This window comes from Talpa occidentalis, unplaced genomic scaffold (genome assembly GCF_014898055.3).
Source record: "Talpa occidentalis isolate TD23 unplaced genomic scaffold, MPIMG_talOcc4v2.1 talOcc4.5, whole genome shotgun sequence".
Classification (NCBI taxonomy): domain Eukaryota; kingdom Metazoa; phylum Chordata; class Mammalia; order Eulipotyphla; family Talpidae; genus Talpa; species Talpa occidentalis.
The window spans coordinates 89475879-89500309 of record NW_023604861.1 but is presented as its reverse complement, the minus strand read 5'-3'; the positions used below and the strand labels follow the sequence as shown (position 1 = coordinate 89500309).

Here is a 24431-nt window from a genome sequence, read left to right as displayed (position 1 = left end):
TATTTTAATAAAGTATTACATATGGTAGCAAAGTTGAGAGGAAAATTTGTAAACAGGAAGCAAATAAACAATTTAAATATATATGCATATATATATAACTAATATAATAAAAATACCATAAAAATGCAGAACATTTAAAATAGAATTTAAAAAGTATCTGGGATTTAGAGGGTTCTGTCAGAACTGCTTTCTAAACTGTCATTCATGACTTGTCAACCATATCAACTGGCAGAAATCCAATATTGTCCATCTGCTAGTAGCTGCTGCATTGTTATAGCTTTCCTCTGAGTATTACCCCCTTTCAAGCAGTGCTCCAATTAGATGAGCCCAGCAGTATATATAGATATACTTCAACCAGAAGTGAATACTTTTACATATTTTTTTACTGGCAGACATAACCCCTAATGCTGCTGATGCAAGCCATCTGGCCAGATAAAAGAATTACAGGAATAATTGCTCTTACAAAGTTTTAAATATCCAAGGTAGTAAAAGGAAACACCACAAAAGCTTAGGACTCTCTCTATAACTTTGTTTGTAAACTTAGTGAAAGTGAAGGAGAAAATAAAGCTCAAAATACTCATTATTGGACCAGAGACTTTGCAAATCAAATATTGTCTGGTTGGATGCATTTAAAAAAATAATAATGCAATGACCACGTTTTATGGATATTTAGTAGTTTGATATGTAGCTTTCAGCTCAGCCCTATGTGCTCATAAAATGCTTCAGCCTCAGAGCCACTTACTAAAACTATCTCAAGAATGGTGCCTTCCACCAATACTATTTACATGTCTTCACCAAGGGGCTGTAACTTCAGTCCGTTGAGTGTATTAGCCAGCTGTCCCAAGGAAAAGTTATAAAATAAAAGACCCTCCCCCTTTGATTCAAGAGCAAATGTCTTCGACATGATATAATATCTGTAAAAAACCACATTTAACAATCAAGAGGATCACACAAACTAATAAAGTCACTAAGTAACCAAGATTTTTGGATTTTTATTAAAGATTATTAAAGAAAAGACCCAATGAAAGAAACTTTAAGAACATTTAAACAACCTGACTCCAGCTTCAAAAGTACCTGCACTCTTACTGACTCTGTGTGTGTGTGTCTGTGTATGCATAATACATGGTGCACATATTGGGGGCAACATGCACATATTGGCAAATTGAGGGATAGGCATCTTTGTATATTTAAAGTTTTATATTTAAAAATTTCCTTAAAACAGCACTAATATGACCTACATTTTAATTCCCAAACTGAAAAATAATATTTCCTTTACATTTGATAGTTTTAGGCCTGTGATACTATTGCATACTCACTGACTAAGAAAACGTTTACTGAATATCTACTGTGCTACTTTAAGACAAGAAGTCTAGATAAGGGCCTCCCTGGTGGCATAAGGGGTTAAGATGCTGCCTGTGCAGCTGTCCAGAGCCTCTACAGCATGAGTTCCTTCGATCTCTGGCTGGCCAAGGAGCAACCCACACGGCGCAGCAGACCTCTCCTGACTAGCCCACTGCTCCCCTCAGCAGTGTATTTCTGTCCATCTGGCTGTTCTGCTCCCAACTCTGTCTCTGGTGAATCCTCTCACCCCCACACACCTTTGGCCTGTACCCCAGCTCTTATAAGCATAAATAAATAAATATTTTTTAAAAAAAGAAGTCTAGATAAGGTCCCTGTAATGATTCAAAAGAAGGAAAAAAAACAAGTTCCTATTAATGCAACCCACATGTTGGACTTTGAAAATGTACCCAAATAAGAAAATTCTCAAAGTAAGTATAATTTGGGGAATGAGAGAGTGAAAAGATGAGAAAATATGTAAGCAACAAGACACAAAAAAAGGACAGAACATACCCTGTGAAGTGTCACACTGTTTAAAACTGTAAAAAGAGAAAGATCACATCTCATGGAAGAAATTCAGAAGCCTTTCTAAAGCTGGCCATTAAGCTACTGATTAAGGATTAGGTAGGAATTTGCCTTTTGTCTGTGGCAAGAAATGCCATCCCCAGCTAAAATCAGACTTAAGTGGAAAGGGACAAGTGCATATTATAAAGTGCACAGCACATTCTGGTATACTGAGGTAGATCTGGCTGGAAAAGAAGGCTGAGAATTAAATAACAACTTGAAGCAACTTTCTCTCTCTTTTAATGAGAAGAATCGTACTCAATTCACAAATAGAATTTCTATTTTAACAACCTCCCCATGCAATTTTAATGCATGCTGAACTTTGAAAATCATTTAAGTAAGAAAACATTAGAAAATAGGAAATCAGAGAATGCAGCTAATTTGAATGGTTTTGGAAAAAAAGTATCAATGACTATGTCTCTGAATTTGTCTAACATAAATAGAGGAAATATTCCTCTGTAATTTTTAAGGAAAATAAATAACATTTCAGTCAATGGTCAGTAAATGTTTATTCAAACAAACTATACTTTCACATGTATCAATTCATTACATCTTTTTTTTTAATGATTTACTTATTTATGCATATAAGAGCTGGGGTACAGGCCAGAGATGCGGGGTTGGGGGTGAGGGACAGAGTGGGGAGCAGAACAGGCAGACTGAGTGAAGTACACTGCTGAGGGGAGCAGTAGGCGAGTGAGGAGAGGTCTGCTGCACCATGTGGGTTGCTCCCTGGCTGGCTGGGGATCGAACTCATGCTGCAGAGGCTGCAGATTACTTCATATTGTGGTGCTTAACCCTTCGCACCCCCAGGGAGGCCCCAATTCATTGCATCTTAACCAAATTGTATACAAATATATTTTTGAGGATAAACTAAGAACATGTTCAGTTTTCTTGCTGAAGGATGATGAAAGAAATATCTCTGATCCTAAATGCCTTACTCCTCCAATAGCCTCTAACTGTACCTACTGTTTCTACCATAGACACCTATGTATACTTGCAATACCACAACTATCACAAGAGGCCTTTCCAAGCAAATACACCCTTTCATCACCACAGGTTTTGGGGTACATATATTTTTAGCTTAGTGGAACCCTTATAAGCCTTCTTATCATCCCTTTAACTTAGACATACTGTGGTTTATGCCCCTTAGCCCCTAGGATCTTGTTCTGGTTTAGTCTATATAAGGGAAAAGGGAGTTTTTGTTTTGTCTTTTTAAAGAAATAAACTGGTAAAATCCTAGTCTTAAAATCTGAGAAAGAAGGCCCCTCACTTTCTTCTTTATTGGGAATAGTCTCTCATCTCAAAACCTGTTCTGTAGACTCCTGAAAATCCATAGGAATTTTTCAGAGTCCTTAAACTAATCAAAGAATGCAAATTCTGCCTTTGTTTCTTAGAGACTTACACTTTTTGTTTCTAACAGATGTGATTTTATGAATTTTCATTTTAATGTTCCATTCATCAAAACTAAGAGGCCATAAAAAATCTACCTCAAATCTTAAAAGTTTAACACAAGAAAGGCAAACTTCTTACTACCATTCATTGAGGGACAGCTGTGAGTGTAGTGAGATCTGGTTATATATGGAGACCTGGTAATCCAATGGCTGCATTGTGGGAACTCAGAGTCTTACACTGGGTTCTTCTAAGCATTTAAAAGGGAAGACAGACAACAGATGATACCATGGGTGTTTCAGGAGCTGGCAGTGGAAATGATAAACATCACAGCCATCAATATTATCTCGAACCAGTCACATGGTCTCAGATGACTGCAGAGGATGGAGGTAGTAAGAGTAGTTTAATCTTCCGACAGAAGGAAGACAAAATAATCTGGTGAGCAGTCTGCCACCCTAAGTCATCAGAATCAAGAGTTGCTATTATGCATTTTAATAATAGTCAATGCTTCTTTACCTGCTTATTACCAATTTAGTGTGTGTGGGTTGCTTTTGGTCTAACATTTTCAATTACTAGTCTTCATCATAAATATATATATGTATATATATATACATATATTGCAATTCAAATATGACACTGCACATACTTATTGTTAATGTAAGTATACAATATATTGTATTGCCTGAATATCTTCATTAGTGATATTACTGTTGCCCGTAGCTCTATGATCTATTGAAATAAATGTAAACATATGGCTAAAATAAGTGAACTCGAATTACTAAATTATCGTTAAATTTAGAAGATAACATTTTAATATGAAATCTTTTCCAAATATTGCTAAAAATTATAATAAATTGTTCAATTAATTCCTGCTCTTAAAGCACTAAATTTTTCTTTTCCCTCTTAAGAGTAGAAATTGGTGGTATAAGTTAAAGTGTCCTCTGTCACTCTTGCATGGACCCACTAAGAGAGCTGTAACTGACAATTGTAACTGTTGTCAGTTCTAATAAAGAGGTAAACCATAGCAAGCTAAATTAACAGAATTTGAGTTTATCAGAATAGCACAGGAACTGAAATTCAGGGGACACATTTTGTAGCAAACTACAAATGAAATCTGTTAAGGGTTTGGTGCCAGCTATATTTATGGCCAAGTGGAGTAAAGGGAACAAGGCGAGCCCGCCACCATCTATGCAGTAAGTTCATTGCTTGAGGTAGAAGAGAGATTCTTGGCTGATATTCATGGGTCAGGAGATAAATTCCAGTTTTCTGTAAATCAAGCATTTACAGGAAATCAGTCTTGGTTCTTAAGTTCCATTCTTCTGAGGGCACATGCATGAGTTTCTCTATTTCATAGCCTCCAGTTCCATTTTCAGTGTTTATCCCTAAGGATGCCATTATCCCATTTCACTCTAAAACCATTTCACTTTTCCTGTTCTTCCAGGGGAATGTATGGAGTGGACTGTTGCCTTAATAGGAGTCCTGATGCTCTTCAAATACCACAAACAAGAAAAGCTTTTAATAACAACTCACTCCTATGTAATTACTTCCCATTGAACAGTACAGAAAAAAAGTGTTGTACCTGAAAACCCATATTCTAGCTCTGATCCTCTCTAACGAGTTGCAGATTCTAATTCATCTCAAGGGAGGTTTCTCCAAGTCAGATCCCTCATCTTTAGATGTAAGAAAACAATGCAACTTTCAAGATCCTTTTCAGTTAAAAGATTTGATGGCTCTGTGACCATAGCTTTATTATAAAACAGATGGACAGTATTATAGATCATATTAAGTTTGAGGATGACTAGCAGAGCGATGGAAAAATGATTCCTGTATGCAGACATGTTAGAAAATAATTTTTTTAAAGATTTATCTATTTATGCATACAAGAACTGGGGTACAAGCCAGAGGTGTGGGGGTTGAGAGGATTCACCAGAGACAGAATGGGGAACAGAACAGGCAGATCAATGGAAATACACTGCTGAGGGGAGCAGCGGGCAAGTCAGGAGAGGTCTGCTGCGCCATGTGGGTTGCTCCCTGGCCGGGGACTGAACTTGTGCTGCAGTGGCTGTGGATAGCTTCATAGGTTGCATCTTAACTCCTTGCACCACCAGGGAGGCCCGATGTTAGAAAATTATATAAGAAATGAGCAGTAGTTTTGTGCTTTTAATGCTCACATTTTTTTTTTACCTTGTAATGCCCTTTGAAATAAAAGAGAAAGATGGGCTATAAACAGACAATATTGATAGTCAAGGTAAAAAAAAATACAAGTCATAAACACCAAAACAGTTATTTTCTGTATGGAAAAGGCAATATAGGAAAAGCTACACAGGAAGAAGCTGGGGATCAAAGTGTACAATAAATTCAAACCAATTTCTGCTGCATGAAAGAAAAATATCAGGGTCTGTGCTAGATGAATATAAAGTTGAATTATTCAACAAAACAAGGAAGAAACAGCAATATCAATCTTATCCTACATTGTAAAGAACTAGCTTGAGCTTATAAATTCACATTGCCATAGAGAAATGGAAATTGGATATTATAAAGAAAATAAACCATAAATATTAGTGGCATAGGTTTGATTAAGAAGAACAAAGAAGGGACGGGGAACCATATTATTATCTACATTATCAATCACAAAACTGACAATTCAATTGTTACTAAACATCTGAAAGATATAAAACCTATTAGATAAAACATTTCTAATTATTGAGACAAGAGCATGTGGGTTAAAGTGCTAGTTAACTTTAATGGCAAATCCTGAAAATGTTTTGTTTCCACCCTTGAAATGAATTCTAAAATACCATGGCACATTTAGAGTAGGAGATACTCATTTAGAATCTAAATAAACAATATAAAATTGTGGACATATAGGAGCTATGGATAACTAATCTTCATTAGATTAAAGGTTATTATTTATTAAACTAATATAAGTGCATATTTCAGAATTTATCTTTTTTTTGTAGACTTACCATGGGAGTAGAAAGAGCAGAACAGAAAAATTTTCAATTATATTAACAATCATATTCCTTTCAATTAAAAGAAGATATTATAAACTTATAACATTAATTAAAGGATGCTGATTTTTAAATAGGTCCTGTTTGAAATCTGAAAGTAGGTCAGTTATCTTCAAAATGTTTCTGATACTTTCTTTATCTTTGTTGTTTAGGCAACAGAACACTCTATTCAGAGCATATCTTATCCTGAATTGGAAAAAAAAAAAAAAACCCAAATAAAAATCATGAAATCTACTCATTGCCCTTAGGTCATGACCTTAAACATAGGTAATGGTTTACTTCCCAAGGTTGAAAAAAAAGAGATTCAGGGGGGACAGAGGTCATGTATTTCTTGGAAATGTGTATCTTGCTATTTTTTTTTTTTTTCAGTCGTAGTTTTTCCAGAACGAAAACTACTCAGAGGCAGAGTCATGTCTCGGTTGACTAGTCAAACACAATGTAAGCAATTAACAAAATGAAAAGACTTCTTACCAAATGAGAGAAACTATGTGAAAACTGTATATCTGATAAATTAATATGCAAAATATACAAGGAACTCATACAATTCAAAAGCAAAAAAAATTACACAATAATAATCAAATGTGAAAATGGGCATAGGACCTGAATAGACACTTTCTAAAGAAGACACAGATGACCAGTAAGTATTTGAAATGGTTGACAAGGGCTGTGGTACGGGGGAAAATGAGATGTCTGTTAAATGGTATAAACTTCTAATTATAAAAGGGGGAAGTTCTGGGGATGTAATATATAGAATGGTAACTATAGTTAACTATAATATGTCATATGTTTGAAAATTGCTGAGTGGATATTAAATGTTCTCAACATAAGGATGTGTTAATTTCCCCTATTATGGTAAACATTTGGCAAGATATGTGTGTATCAAATTTTTACATCGGACATCTTAAAAAAACATAATGTTATATGTCAATTATATATCAGTAAGCTTGGGGGAAAAATATTTTTAAGAGCCCAGTAGAGGGTTTAGCATATTCAGTCTTGACTCTTCTTCCTCTTCCTTTAAAATAGTTTTAAAAAGACAGAAACATACATTTCAAAGAGATATTAGAGAACTTCTGATTTGAAATTTTTGTTTCTTAGGTGAGAGATAAAGATTAGAAATAAAAGTAGGTTTGTCCAGTGAAATACAGGTTAATTAATGATGTAGGAAAACAAATTATGTTGGAGCTCTCATGAGGTATTTCGCCAATAAAAGTAACCACTTGTTATTACAGCCTTTGGCATGGAAAAGAGAAATATTCGTTATAATAACATATTTATATCTTAAATGTCATATTTCAATTTAGTAGGCATATTACAGATGACTGCTACTGTTTCAATGAAAGCCCACAGAGTAATAGGTCAATATTATTTTATTGTGACATTTAAGAAATTACCAAAGCAGTGAGTTCATAAAGCCCACAATCAGATGTAAAGCAATTCATTTTTCTTTCCTTCCTATGCTAAAAGATCATACTCTTTTATTTATTATTTTTTTAATTTTATATATTTTTACATCATTTTTCATTTTTGCACAATGTACACATTTTCATCTTGGTTATAGTCCCTATACAATGCCACCCCTCCTTGTTTTGATCCTATTCCCTCCTCCCCCCCTGTAGTATGTCTCTGGTTGACCTAAATAAGGGACCAGGAAAAAGACTAATTATAATAAAGTAAAAATCAAAATCAATAAAAGATTATATTCTAATGAAAACAAATATTTAATATTTTTCATCTTTCACCTGCATCACTAAACTATTATATAATTTTTATAAGAAACAAGAAACTGCAGCGTGTGTTTTAAAAGACAACCATATTTGAGTTCAAATTTTATTCTATCCATGTAAGCACAGAGAATACAGAAAGAAGAGGCTTTATTTCAACTACCTGTGTGGACTTACACAGCATTAATTATATTTACAATTTCAAAACAGAAGGCCAGATTTGCCTAATAACACTGCCAAATTTGAGCTATTCTTTGATTGTTGAAAGAATTTTTTAAAAAATATTACCTTAAATACATTATTTAAATGTAACTAAGTAAATTTTTTTTTTAAGTAATGGACTATTTACAAATTCATTTGGAAAAATTCTTTGTTTTCTCAAATCCTCATATTTTGGCATTTATCTAGTTACTAAAATCTCATGGATTAGATGGGATGGTGTCATTATTTGACAAACAGGAATTCTGACACAAAATAGCTGGTTTGCTCAGGGTCATACAGACAACTTACTGTAGAAATGAACCTCCAATGTACCCAAGAGGTACATAAGGGAAACCACAAAGGATCTATCTCTTTGGAGTCTATATCATTTCAGCCTTCATTTGGCAGGTTAAAAAGAGCAATTAGCAAAAAGTTCAACCTATTTCCAAAAGCAAGTTCTTGAACACTGCGTACCATGGAGGTTTAGGAGGAGAAAAAGATGTATTCTCATATCTATACAATTATTTCAAATTTACAAAGAAGTATTTATCAACTGTTACCACTGAGATAGTCAATTTAATGTGTCAACTTAGTCAGATGCCAGTACCTTGTTATCTAATCCAACACTAATGCAGGTATTGTTGTCAAGGTATTTTGCAGATGTGGTTGAAATTTAAAGTTTATGCTAAGTAAAGAAAATTATCCTTGATAGTGTGGGTGGGCCTCATCCAATCAGAGAATTCCCAAAGAAGAAATTCTGCCTTAAGATTGCAGCATTAACTCCTGCCTGAGTTTCCAGCATGCCGATCTGTCCTATAGATACTGGACTTGTCAGCACCCATAATCATGTGAACAAATTACTTCAAATAAATTTCTTAATACATGTAGAGAGAGATACATTCTTCTCTTTCTCTGGAGAGTCCTGACTGATATACAATCCTCTCTTTTAGTTGGTGTAAGGGCCAGGAAGGACCACAGTGCAGGTTTTCTATGATCCAACAGACTGGGTAAAGGAGGAGTCAGAGCCCTCAGTGGAGTACTGGGGGGCTGGGAGCCCCCAGCAAGTCTTCACTCTATCTGGGCTCTCAGGCTCGCGCTCTCTCTCTCTCTCTCTCTCTCTCTCTCTCTCTCTCTCTCTCTCTCTCTCTCTCGGCCTCTGCTCCTTCTGACATCCCCGTGACGCCACCCTTAAAAGTCCAGTCTCTCAGCCCAGGTGTACCCACTTCAGGTGCCCGCCATCAGACATGCATTCAGGACCACAGGGTTCCCTCATCTATCCTAATAGCAGGAGGGCAGAAAAGCCTGATACCTTTTACCTACCCTACAGTTGGCTTCTAGACCAGTAACAAATACAAAAAATATGTAGCTTTTACTTTACTTTTTAGGGAGGGTTTAAGAAAGGTCTTTCTGATTAAGTGTTTTGTGTTAACATTATATATTTTTTTATTATGTGTCAGTCACCTAGTTAAGTACCTTGCCTACAGTAACAATTATACCATAAGAACTATTATTATTCCTGTTTTACAAATAATGAAACAGAGGGTTATGGGACATTAAATAAGTGCAGCTTTAGTAAATGATGGAGTCAGACATTGAACGTAGGCGTCCAAGTTCCATAACCTGGGTTTTAATGACTATGTTACACTAATTTAAAAAGGATGGATTTAAGATATGCTTGGGAACTAGCCTGATATAATTAAATTATGAGTTTGTATGTGAGGAATGAAGATGAAAAGAAATAAAGTTTATTCTCATGCTATTGATATAAGCAATTGAGTCGGTAGTCCCAAACCCTAGTTAGTGCACTCAAGCAAGAGAAAGATATAAAAGGAATCCCTGTTGTCAAAGAACAAGTAAAACTATCATTATTTGCAGACAATATAATATTATTCACAGAAAACCCTAAAGACTTCACTGAAGACTACTTGAAAAAATAAGCTAGTACATTAATATGGCAGGTTACAAAATCACGATGCAAAAATCAGTTGAGTTTCTATATGCTAACAATGAACCATTTAGAAGATAAAATAATCAAGAAAACAATCCACTTCACTATCACATTGACAAATGCTAAATAGCTAGGAGTAAACTTAACAAAGGAGGTGAAGGACCTGTGCAATGAAAACTGTAAGACATTGTTATAAGACGGGCCTCCCTGGTGGCGCAGCGGTTGAGCGCTGGGTTGCGAAGCTGCCCGCAGCCCCTGCAGCGCTGGTTCGATCCCCAGCTGCTCCCCAGCAACCAGAGGAGGGTCCCACAGGGCGCGCAGACCTCTCTTGCCGCCCGCTGCTCCCCTCAGCAGTGTACTTCGGTCCTTCTGCCTACTCTGCTCCCGCTCTGGCTCTGGTGAATTCTCTCACCCTGCCGCGCTTCTGACTGTACCCAGTGCTTGTATACATAAAAATAAATAAATAAATAAATCTTAAAAAAAAAAAAAAAAGACATTGTTATAAGAAAGAGAAGACAGAAAGAAATGGAAAGTTATTCCCTGTCCATGGATTGGAAAAATTACCGATGTTAAAATAGCCACCTGAAGAAAAACAATATATAGATAAAATGCAATTCTTATCAAAATTTCAATGGCATTCATGAAAGAGCAAACATTACTGAAATTTATATGGAACCACAAAAACCCTGCGTAGCCAATGCAATCTTGACAACAATGAGGAAAAATGGAGGTTTCTTCATTATTTTAACCAGAAGTCTGTTATCAGTTTCTAATGATCAAGATGTCTGCTTAGCCCTGGAACAATAGGGTGGCATCTCCATAACTGATTATAAGGCCTGATTTTTCCATATGCTTATGTGTCACTGCAGAGGGAGGATCTTCTGGGACCTTATATTAGCATGCACTTAACAAGATTCAGCATGATTTTAGAAGCATTTGCCTTGCCCCATTTATTTTCTTTTCACAAGAAGAATTACATCTAAAACATGCTCCCTGCCAATGAAGGCAGCCTGGGTTACATCAAGCTGCTGGCATATATCATAATTAGGGATGCATCAGCGAATCAGCTTTATCTTGGACAATCTTATCCTGTTGTTATTCAAGATGTTTATGTCAAATGCAGTTTTGATTAAATTGCAGACTTAGCAAGGAAATGCTTGATTACCAGGTTTCTCTATGTAGCTTATTTCTCTTAATGCTTGTTGAGATCAGATGTTTTGTTTAAGGAATTTACCTTAAAACAGGTGAATTTCAAATAAAATGGAAGTGATTTATTGATCTACCTGAAACATTGTTCTATTTTGTAATTTAAAAAATATCCCTAAAACCTAACCTGTGTTACAGGGCAACCTCAATGTGAAATGGGTTGGGCTGAGTATGAGTTAAAAAAGGAACTTATAATGAGACTCGATTGCAGACACACACAAAAAGGTTAAAAAAAAGGGTTTATTACAAAAGGGGGGGAAATGTAGAAAGGAATAACTCAGGGAGAAAGAGAGAGAGATAAATTGGTGACTGAGTCTACCAGTTATACTGAGCTGGGACCCCAATAGCACACTGAAAGATGGTGAAAAATCAAACACCCCCAAGGCCCACATGTCTGGTTATATATTAAACCTGGCTGCTTAACTCCACCCTCAGTTCCCAGCACCATCCCTTTGGTGTTGATGACATTATGGGATTTGCAGTCCTTGGTGTCTTGGATCTCTTTGGTCTAGGTTGGGGGTGGAACTCATAACACCTGTTTGTGGAGTTTGTTCAGGACATCTTTTCCCCCCGACACATGTAAAATTCATCTGTTAGAAAGCAGAAGAGCCCATATTGGTGCCTGGTTGTAGGCAGTACAATAATGATGGTAATGATAAAGGCAATGGCCGCCAGGCTTTCAGAATCTACAGCAGGTAGGTCTGGTGCTAAGCACTTTACATGTGTCTTGGCATCTGCTCTCCACAACAGTTCTGAAGGTTTATACTTAATTAGTCCCACTTTTACTAATAATTAGTCCCACTTAACTCATGCCAACAAGGGTGGGGAAAGGATAGGTAATTTTCCTAAGTCACACTACACATGAAACATGAAAATTGTGGATTCGTTATTTGGATTGTGGTTCATGGCAAAGCTTCCTCCCACCCCTCCTGCCACCTTGTCTGCCCTCCTTGGTGAGGTGCGCACAGCATGCCTAGGCACTAATGTACATGTGTACCAGCATCACCCCTGGATCCTCTGATTTTTCTTTTCTTCCTTTTATCCCATGGATTTCTATTTTCCCTCTTACTGCGTTTTGTATATTCACATAAGCCTCTTTAAATCTTTTCAGTGAAAGGCAAAAATGGTTTTACTTGAACCTCAATAAATGGTATTAAAGGAAGCAATACTGAATTGGCAATCTTATAAACTAGGTTTCTCATGCTATTCATACAGATGTATAATTTACCACTCTATGCAAGTCAGTAGAAGAACAAGAATAAATGTCAGCATCCATACTATTTATTCTTGCATTTTTGTTAGGCACATCAGCAGAAGGGCTTGTTGTTATTATTTTTTATTATGCTCAGCTCAATCAATAATGAATAAATATTGAGTCATCAATTGTGACAAATGCACCATAATAATGTTAGATGTTATTAATAGTGGAAACTGGTTTAGGGGAATGTATGTTATAGAACTTTGTGTTATCATGGCAAATTTTCTGTAAACCTAAAATTATTCTAAAATAAAAAAGGTTATTTTGATAAATGGAATGTGGTTAAGTGATTATGTGTAAACAGAAGCTTTTTAATTGGTGGGGTAAATATGTAGAACTGAGATGGCTGGGTTACATAGTAATTTTATGTTTAGTTTTATAAATAAAACTGCCAACTATCTTCCAATGTGGCTGTATTATTTTGCATCTGAATCAATAAGAGGTCCTGTTGTTCTACATCCTAGGCAGTATTTGATAGTGTCAGTTTGGGGGATTTTATGGATTCTAGTAGACATACAGAAAAATCTCTTTGTTATTTTAATTTACATTTCCCTAACGACAACTGATGTTGAATATTTTTTCAGATGCTTATTTGCCATGTGCCTATCTCCTTCCGTGACATCTGTTCAGGATGTTAGCCCATTTTTGAATATGATTGTTCTTGTTAAGGCTAAATATTAAGAGTTTTTAAAATACTCCAGTTTATGGCTTGTCTTCATCTCTTAGTACTATCTTTGACAGAGCAAAATTTTAAATCTTAAGTTCATATTATTAATTTTATCTCTCATGTATCATACTTCCATTTTTTCCATTTTAAATTATACTCCTATAGTCAAAAATCATCACTCTGCTTATTTTTATTTATTAATTGTCTAGCTCATCTCCAAATATAATGTTCCTATAGGCACAGAAAATGTCTGTTTTCTTCATTTTGTATTCTATATTCCTGGTAGCCAAAACAGTGCCTGTTTATAGCAGATGCTTAATGAAGGTTTGTTGAATGAGTTACTTAAGGCACATAGTGATCTTTCATCATCAATCAAATTTTATATAAAATATGAAAATATACTTAAAATAACTAACAATTATTGAGGGACTATATGAAAGTACTTTACAAATGGAATGACTTTACAAATATAAATGGGAGCAACTATTATTATTCTTGTTGAAGAATTACAGTATGTGAAAAAGCCAAAGTCTCCAAAAGAGGGGTCAGATAACAGAATTACCTGCTATCACATCCTTCTATGTTGTAACAAGAGTGACACACAGGGCTCCAGGTTAACATAGGATACTGTTGGGAAAATCAACTAATTCAAACTTTGGCATACAAAAAAATTATCAATCAAAATATGCAACAGTTGAAACTACTGAAAATGTTAAAATTTGCATTAAGATAAATTACATGGTGCATGGCATTTTCATATTTATGTATTTTTTTCTTCATCATATTTTCATATCAAGCTTTTTCTCTTAATCTTTTTGTTCACTGTACATATCTCTAGTTTTCTTTTTCTTTTTTTAAACTTCTATTATTAAAGCTTCTGAAAATTAATTTCCTGAATAGCATCACTTTCAATGGAAAAAAGACTACTTAAAGATGATGTGTATAAAGATGTAATAAACTCAGGCTTTTAGTGATTCTCACACCTTGAAATTGTAAGATTAACTTGAGATACTATCTGAAAATAATGATTCCCAATGTTACCTCCACCATACTGAGACTAGCATTGTAGTCAGACCAGAAGTTTGAATTTTTAAGGACATGTCTCATCTTCTCCAAGATGAACCTGAACCAGGTGGTCTGTGAATTTCCAGACCTATTCATAACAGAAGATCTGTAAAGAAGGAGGTGCCATAGCAGGCAGGGAGCAGCAGTGTAGGAGCAAAGCAGAGCATTTCCAGGTCCCAAGTTCAGCAACACTCTGGACTGACAAGACAGTTGTCATTTCAGTTTCAAAGTCAGTCCCTCTTTGATCTAATAAATGTATACTTTATTATATTACATGAATAATATTATTTTAATGTAATAGATTTTATAAGTACTATTTTAAGGATATTATTTTAAAAATAATGATTTTTAAAGTATTTTAAAAATAGATAATTTTAAATAGTTCCAGTAATAGGTTCTGTTGGACCAACTTATACAGCAAAGAAAGAGACCAAAAGAGACCAAAAGAGAGAAACTATTTCTTTTCATGCCCTCATCTAGGATTTGCCTCTCAAATTCCCATTTTCCATCCTACAATTATTATTTTTTTTTTAATTCTAGGGATCCTACCTTTTCGTAGAGACCTGTTTCCCTAGTTCTCCAACCATACATGGTGAAATCTCACCCCATGAACAATAGGATCCCACATCAGAACACAAAAAGAGTAATACACCCTCCTTGAGAGTAGACAGGTAGCAGAAAATGTCAGCACACAGCACAGAAACTCTTGAGAGACTCAAGTAGTCAGAATAAAATGAGCAGAGCCATTTTTCCCAGCAACTTAAATGCCCCCAAAAAGATAGCTGGAGCAAGAAAATATGGCATATATACACAATGGAATATTATTCAGCAATCAAAAAAGATAAACTCATGCCATGCACAGCAATGTGGATGGAGCTAGAAGGAATATTCTCAGTGAAATAAGCCAGAAAGAAAAATAAAAATGTCAGATGGTTTCACTTATAGCAGGAATATAGGGGAACCAAATAAGACATCAGTGTAAAAAAAATAATAACAGTACAAAACACAACAAAGCAAAAACAATGATAAATCAGAGACATCCTGCAGGGGAGGAGGAGGGAGAGTGATTAGAGGGAGGTGAGGAGGAGCACAGGGAACTGAGGTGATGGTGCACGGGTGCATTGGTGAAATTCTATGGGGACTATACCTGACGGGGTGGGGGAAAGCAAATGTTTAAAAATGAGCAATGATGTAAAAAATAAATAATAAAAATGAGAGATTTGAAAAATGAACAATGATGTAAAAAATTTTAAAAAATAATAAAAAAATGAGTAGAGCCATAAAATATGGGATACTTGAGAAGAAGGACAAGCAGAAGAGCAGCAGAATTCTTGCAATAGCCCAACTCTTCCTGAAAGGCTGACCTCAGTAGAAAGTGCTGCCAGAGAGAGACTCCTCCCTTCCCCATCGCCAGTGGAGGTACTTAACCAGCGAATAGGCCTGGAGGAGGAGGACAGGCAGGACTCTTAACAGCAGGAGCGTCTTGGCCAGGAAAATGGCTGCTGACCAGATCTCAGGTACAGAGTTCACACAACTGGTATAAAATGAAGTTTCTGTTGGACCAACTCATTCTACCAGTACCACATCCCAACACAAACAGGATGGGGAAGGAGAAAGTCACCAGTTCATCAGAAGTCAAAGGTTTCTCCCTCCTCAGAGATATGAGGACACATTTCCTCTCCCCTCTCCTACTTTTTCTCATTCTTATTCTATCTGTTTTATCAGTTCATTGGTCATCAGCTACTTGATATTGACTGGATTAAAAAATAATGATAGAATTTATCCGCACACCACTTTGTACTGATGTTACGTCAAAACAAAGAGAATTCTGCAAAGGCAGTGAATGGTTTGGCCATCTTTGTGATTTAGAAAATGTTTCCATGGGGCCTCCCCTGGTGGCGCAGCGGTTGAGCGCTGGGCTGCGAGGCTGCCCGCAGCCTCTGCAGTGCCGGTTCAATCCCTGGCCGCTGGCAAGGGTCCCACATGGAGCGCAGACCTCTCCTGCCACCCTCTCCTGCCTCCCCTCAGCAGTGTATTTCGTCAAGTCTGCCTGTTCTATACCCCACTCTGGCTCTGGTGAATTCTCTCACCCTCCCGTGCTTCTGACTGTACCCAGTGCTTGTATAAATAAATAAATAAATAAATCTTAGGAAAAAAGAAAAAAAGAAAATGTTTCCATGAAGAAGCAACCTCTTAGATCTGTGTATTTTTGTTATTTTTCTCCAAGAACTCTCTCTTAAGGTTGGTTTAGGGCCACATACACCTCTGTTTACAGCCTCATCTGGCACATTTTGGTGGCTAGGTCATGTCTTAATTGTTTTGGTTTGTCCTTGTCTTGACAAAGAGACAATCAGAGACTCTTTTTGATTGGCTGATGATAAGAAGGCCAAGCAACGGTTCCATGAATTAAAAGGGTGTGAAAATTAATAACAGGATGGCATTAAATCAGATGCTGATGCACACTAATAAATGGATCTACTTATTGGACAGATATGAAGAACAGTGCCTATCTTTTAAAGCACAGCTTATGAATCTACTTCTACTCTAAGAACATTCATAAAATACTATGTGAGCATCCTATTGCTAACAGATGCTGTTATACACCAAATAAACAAATAAAAAATTCTTAGATAATTAAATCTTTCATAAAGTGGCCTTTTTAGCTGCATACAAGAAAGAGTCTATAGTCGGTTGTTCTCAAAAAATAAAATCCCTTAGATCATGTAAGATATACATTCAGACATCAGTAACAACAAAAAGTATAAACATATCTACAACAGTGGTCACATATCAGCTATACACGGGGCATTAAAACTACCTCCTCTTTCATTAAAAATAGTGCAATCTAGTTTGGATAAGTTTTTTATTAAATCCATTATTGTGTACTTCTCTCCTCCCTACCTGTTTTCTAGATAAAGAAGTCTCCCATTTGTGTCACCTCATGCAACCAACCTGAGCTTTTTCCCTTTTTATCTACAATTGCTCTCGCAATTGACTCTCTGATACATTATCTGATACTTCCTATTTTGGCTGAACAAGTAAGCAATCAAACAAGCAAACAAACATTTTCCTGCTTGTCTTTAATGTTTTCTCCAACTTCACCTCTATTTCTCTCCTTCCATTCTGTGACAATTTTCTAAATCATGCTGAGTACATACTGTGTGCCAGGACCCAAAGAAGCACAAAATGGTCCCTAATTTGAATGCTGAACTATCTGTAGGAGCAAAAAAGACTATTTGCAGTACGTTATGCAATGTTCAGCAGAGTATGGTTATCTTTCCTTCCTACAGCCTTTACTTAACTAACTAGTTTGCTCTTTCTGCATCTATTCCTTCTTTTTATTTAGCTATTGTTTTTGGAGCTTCCTGAAAATGCACTTTTCAATGTAATTAATGATCATTTTTAGTAAAATCTAAAAACTTTTCTCATTATTCATCTCTGTGATACCAGAAAATTTTGACATAACAGCAAACAACATTCTAGAGTCTAGACTGATTACTCTCTCCTTTGCAAAAACATTTTATCCCTTTTGATCATACCTTTGCTCTTTTTCATCATTCCAGGGCAACTTCCTCTTTATTTCAATAGTAAAAGATCACCTTTAGTGGATTTAGTCCCTAAACTATATTATCATGTAGCAAGTAAGCATGTATAGATGTCAGAGTTACTTTAAAGGAGAAAATCGTTCTAAATATCAGTGTTTCCATGAATTCTGAATATTATTTGGCATATAAGAAAACAGATTCCTATGATGGGAGAAAAGACACTATAACTAAATTCTCCTGCTCTTCTCCTCATCTCTCCCCTCAAGCTCTTTTTTTGCCATGTCTCAATGAAATTATATTCAGGTACTCAATAAAATCTGGGTAATGAAAAACCAGGAAAATTTGACAAAGTCAGACAGATTAAGGGAATTATTCAGACATGAAAATTTGGGAGGTTTCACATTGCTAAACCACATATGCAAATATATTCTGTCCACATTAAATGAAATATGAAATATTTAACTCTTCAAATTAAAGTAAGAATTCATATTAATGCATTGTAAATGAAATAAACTTTTTGAAGGAAGAAGAGTATGGGGAAAAATACAACAAAAAGAACAATGCTCATTGGCATGGAAGGAGGACTGATATTTCCAAGGAATAGATATCCATCTGTGAGTTTAAAAAGTGATAGATTTGCAAGGAGAGAGAGGATAGAAAATTCATTTATCTATTCCTTTATCATTCAACAAATGTTTATTGAATCTTAAGAGTAGAAAGCATGGCAAATCATTAATTAAAGAGACATGGTCTGATCTGTATCCTCAAAAAAAATAGTATTGTGAATAATTTTTTAAGATTTATTTATTTATGCATACAAGAGCCAGAGTACAGGCCAGAAATGCGGGGGGTGAGAGGATTCACCAGAGACAGAGCGGAGAACAGAACAGGCAGACTGACCGAAATACACTGCTGAGGGGAGCAGTTGGCGAGACAGGAGAGGTCTGCCTCGCCATGTGGGTTGTTCCCTGGCTGACCGGGGATCGAACTCGTGCTGCAGAGGCTGCGGATTGCTTCACAGTGTGGTTTTAACCCCTAACGCCACCAGAGAGGCCCAGTATTGTGAATAATTAAAATAGCAACCTGGTCCATTTAAGAGATATTTAGGAGTAAAAATTCTATGGTACATTTTAACAGATCATATTTGTAAAGACAGAGAAATAACAAGAGCAATTCTGCAATGTGCCACTGGATCCAAATGTGTGGCATTCCTAAGACAGAGAATGCAGGAGGAAGACCAGGCTGGGGGACAGGTTTCTGTTCTGATTTCATTTTGCCTTAGAATTTTCAACTAAAGGTGCTAACTAGGGCTATGTCAAAAATTAAAAACGTTGGTGCATCAAAAGATACAAGGATACAATTAACAGATCAAAAAAGCAACCTAAAGAATAGAAGAAGATATTTGCAAAACTATTTCTCATAATAGGTTAATATGGTGCATCTGTAGGAAACAGATTGAAGTTCCTCAAAAAATTGAAAATAGAATTACCATACAAAAGAGCAACACCACCTCTGGATATATATCCAAAGGAACTACAGGTAGGTTGGTTCAATGAGGGATATTTCTATACTCATATTCATAGCATAATTAATCCCAATGTCCAAAAGATGGAAGGAACATACATATCCATTAATGGATGACTGAAAAAGGAAAGTGTAATGTATGCATATGATTGAATATTATTCAGTCCTAAAAAGGAAAGTCTGACCTATGCTACAACATGGGCAACCACCATGCTAAATGATAGGAGTCAGTTTAATTCCATTTATAGGAGTAGTTAGCACAGTCAGGCTCTTACAAAAAGAAAAAATAAGGCCTCTCCTGGTGGAGCAGCCGTTGAGCACTGGGCTGCGAAGCTGCCCCCAGCCTCTGCAGCGTCGGTTCGATCCCCGGCTGCCAGTGAGGGTCCCACATGGTGCACAGACCTCTCCTGCCGCCCACTGCTCCCCTCAGCAGTGTGCTTCATCAGTCTGCCTATTCTGTACCCCACTCTGGCTCTGGTGGATTCTCTCACCTTCCCGCACTTCTTATTGTACCTAGTGCTTGTATAAATAAGTAAATAAATAAATCTTAAAAAAAAAAAAAGAAAAGAAAAAATAGTGATTGCCAGAGTTGATGGAAAGAGGAGGCAGGGAATTGTTTAAGAAGTAGAGTTCTGGTTTTGCAAGATGGACATTGGCCACTCAACGACTGATCAATTCACTAACAGCTAGGTATTCAGATTTTCCTAGGAAAGCTATGAACTGAAAATATAAAACTGGAAATCAGACAAAGCAACAGTAATTTTATTACATGCCTTACATTCTTCTCTCTTTATCTTTAAAATCATAGGTTTTCAGTGACTACGTAAATATGAGCTCTCTTCCTATCTTCCTGAAGCCTGAGTTTGGCACAAAAGTCTATTTTCATCTACTAAGAGAAAAATCCTTGAAGATTTTGAAGCAATAGCAGTCATGGAACGTTTGTAATTGTGCTATACTACCATAATAAAAAAATATCTCTACTTGTCTCTGCACCTAATTCCAGCAAATATTAACATGACAAGTGCAAACAGAGAGGAAAAAATAACACTACATCTTTAAGCAAATATGCACTGATTCTAAAGAAAAATCCATTGTTTGCACATCAATCTATATCTCTCTTGAACAGTATCATTCTGCATACCTTGTTTTCGCACATCTTCTACAGCAGCAACCAGTTCTTCTTTGAGATCTTGACTCTCCTTAGCAATCTGTTCACCCTTTTCAAGAAAGTTCTGAGTGGCTTGCTCTACAGATGCAGCCAATACATGGGCCTTCTTTGACCTCCCTTTCTTTTTACCAGATGGGCCTTTGTTGCTTGTGTTGACAAGGGTCGTCACCTTAAATATAAAAGAGCAACTGTAAAACATCTATAAAGAAATAACATATTATCAACTCATAATTTTTAAATATCCCTGTGATTAAATCATAAATTCTCACTACGCAGTCTCATCTTAAGGAAAATGTGAAATTACGTGGATCAGCAAACAAATAAACAGTCATTTATTTTACATAGGAAAAAACAGCATGTGAATAAGCAGGAAGAAAATAACTTGCCAGTAGCTTAAAATTTTCAGTTTACTGGAGGTTGTACTTTGACAGATTGACAAGTACAGTGCTCAGAGTAACCAGCTTCATAGAGGAAAGAAAACAAAATAAAATGTGGCATTGCCTCCAAGTATTGAGTGAGAATATGTAGTTCTGAGCCCAAAAGTCAGGGCAGAGGTGAATGAACAATTAGTAAACAGTGAGCAATTGATATCAGTTATGTGTTATGTAAAAAAAAAAAGTTATTTCTGACTTCCTCTCATAAATACAAAATGGTTAATTTGATCTGAGGGGGTTGATTCAGTCTCAACATTTGATTAACCAGGTAAAATTTCAAGGAAAAAAATTAGATTTGCACTATCACTCTTTTTGTAATTATCACAATTTGGACACATATCTCAACTGCCAAATTTCTTTTAGCATGCTATCTTGAACTATTTAATCTTCCAATAAAGCTTTTAAAATCTTGTAAACAACTTGCTATTGCCTATAGACTTCGGAACTCTTATATTCTACCAGTGAGAATTTAGGGAGGGAGATGAATGCAACTTTTTCATACTCTGTACAGCAAATACTGCTAGTGATCTTCACCTCTGCATTTTTATTATCCTTATAAGAATGTGAGATTTCGGTTTATATTTCATTGATATTTGTCCTGGTTAAGAGATTGAATATTTAATTGGAGTTATCAAGAACACTAGCCCACAGAAAAGCCTGAAATGCTGTAATTTATATTCTTTACTCAAAATCCAAAAGCAAGCAACCAGTAAGTCAAAATGACAATTAATATTCAATCAATTATAGTTCAACAGATAACATCAGAAGGGAAAGGGGTACTGAATAAATGTGTGCTCAAATGATGAACACAGATAGAACCAATACTTAGGAAGTGGTGCATGCTGGAAGCTGTCATATTCAAGTTTCTTTTGATTGCTAAATAATTAGATACAGTAAGTTAAAGGAGGACTCTGTAAGAACATTTAAGTATAAACACTAGACAAAAAAAGAAAGGTAAAATCATTAAGAACAAGAATGCCAAATATGGTAGTTAGCTGTAAAATACACAGTCAGCAACACATTATAATCTTCTCAGTTCCACCCACAAGGAGGCAACCATCAGAAGAAAGACAGCTTGTCACAAAAAGTTACATTCCTGAGGTATGGGAATGTTCTTAATGAGGATTTACTCTAATACATTAACACAGTTCTTATCAAAGTACCTCAACTCCTCAAGTGCCCAGGATCTAAACATAAGCACATCAGTGCCCTCAGCACACATGACAAACATATCTCAAAAACCTTGTTAAGAAGGCTTTTTATCAGAAGAAAATATTGCTATTCTCATTGATAGATGATTTATTGTCTTTTTAAAAAAAAAAAAAGATTTATTTATACAATCACTGGGTACAGTCAGAGGCACAGGAGGGTGAGAGAATTCACCAGAGCCAGAGCAGGGAACAGAACAGGCAGACTGACGAAATACACTGCTGAGGGGAGCAGCGGGCGGCAGGAGAGGTCTGCGCACGCCATGTGAGACCCTCGCCTGTGATAGGGGATCGAACTGGCATGGCAGAGGCTGCGGGCAGCTTTGCAGCCCAGTGCTCAACAGCTGCGCCACCAATAAATAAATGATTTATTGTCATTTTATATATAATTTTGTGAAGTTCTGAGACCTAAGATTTTAGTCTTAAATTTAAAAAAAATAGAGGGAGAAGGGTCTGTTAACTTTAGGCATGTTTCTCAGCAATTTCAGTGGGAGAATCAGAAAGTGAATTTAACAAAATAGCTAAATGATTATATAGTGAATTCATTTTTTTATAAATGAAAATTTCAGTGCTTTTGTTATCATATGATGCATTACTGTGTTAAGCATAGTGTAGGTAATGCTTATAAAAACAAGTCAGTACAAATTGTTAGTTATGAGGACAAAATGAACATGGTACATTACAAGGAGTTCCTAAGAAAAAAGTGATTACTTGGAAATGAAGCAAATGCAATTCAGTCCTCTTTTACTAAAAGTTCTCATTTCTCATGGGTAGAAGAACATGAAGGGATTAAAGAGAGAATAAGAGAAGAAAAATAATGGGATTCCACAAGAGCTGATGTCTAAATCAGTTTAGACAAAAGAAATAATTGTAGTCTCCCCATTGCAATTCAGTGTTTTGTTGGAGGACAAAGTTAAAAAAATAGATAAGAAAAAGAGAGGAGATAAATATTAGAAAGGTAGACACTAATGTGTGTCATTACTTATAGAGAGTAAAACTGTATCAAGAAAATACAAAAGAATGAAAAGATAAACTCTTGGAACTATTAGAAGAACAAAGAGGAAAGTGGCTAATACTAGATAAACAATAAAATGTTCTTGTCATTTTACATATAATTTTGTGAAGTTGTGAGACCTAAGTTTTTAGTCTTAAATTAAAAAAAAAAAATAGAGGGATAAGGAGCGGTTAACTTCAGGCATATTTCTTTGCAATTTGAGGAGGAGAATGAGTAAAGTGTGTCATTACTTATAAAGAATAAAACTGCATCAAGAAAATACAAGGGAATGAAAAGAAAACTCTTGGAACTATTAGAAGAACAAAGATAGATAAATAATAAATAATAATCTACTAGATAAATAATGAAATATAATAGAACAGCAATAGCCAATGAAATATGCAATTTAAAACATTCTATTGAAGATGCTGAGAAAGCTTTCGACAAAGTGCAACACCCATTCATGATAAAAGCCCTTGAAATTCTTGGGATACAAGGAACATACCTCAACATCATAAAGGCCATCTATGACAAGCCAACAGCCAGTATCATTCTCAATGGTGAAAAGCTGAAAGCAATTCCATTAAGATCTGGAACAAGACAAGGATGTCCACTCTCACCACTGCTTTTCAATATAATACTGGAAGTCCTAGCCAGAGCAATAAGACAAGAGAAAGACATCCAAGGAATCCAAATAGGAAAAGAAGAAGTCAAACTATCACTATTTGCAGATGATATGATAATATACATAGAGTACCCCAAAATCTCCACAGAAAAACTAATTCAACTCATCAATCAATTCAGTAAAGTGGCAGGATACAAAATCAACACACAAAAGTCAGTAGCCTTCCTATACACAAACAATAAATCTGAAGAAGAAGAAATCAAAAAAACCACCCCTTTTATTATCGAAACAAAAAAAATCAAATATTTGGGAATAAATCTAACAAAAGAGGTAAAGGACCTATACAAAGAAAACTATAAAACACTGTTAAAAGAAATAGAAGAAGACACAAAGAAATGGAAAGACATCCCCTGCTCATGGATTGGAAGAATAAACATTATTAAAATGGCCATCCTACCAAAAGCAATATACAGATTCAATGCTATTCCAATCAAAATCTCAATGGCATTCTTCAAAGAAATAGAACAATTATTGATGAAATTCATATGGAATCACCAAAAAC

At 35.7% G+C, this 24431-nt stretch overlaps 1 protein-coding gene across 5 annotated transcripts in view; it reads right to left on the bottom strand.

The window, feature by feature from the left end:
- Nucleotides 1-24431, bottom strand: part of CTNNA2 (catenin alpha 2) — a 1153910-nt gene that overhangs the window by 901537 nt on the left and 227942 nt on the right. For all 5 annotated transcript variants that reach the window (XM_054701781.1, XM_054701778.1, XM_054701779.1 and 2 more), the window contains exon 3: nucleotides 20582-20777. In XM_054701781.1, the coding sequence (XP_054557756.1) occupies nucleotides 20582-20777 (196 nt within the window). The remainder of the gene's footprint in view (nucleotides 1-20581; nucleotides 20778-24431) is intronic.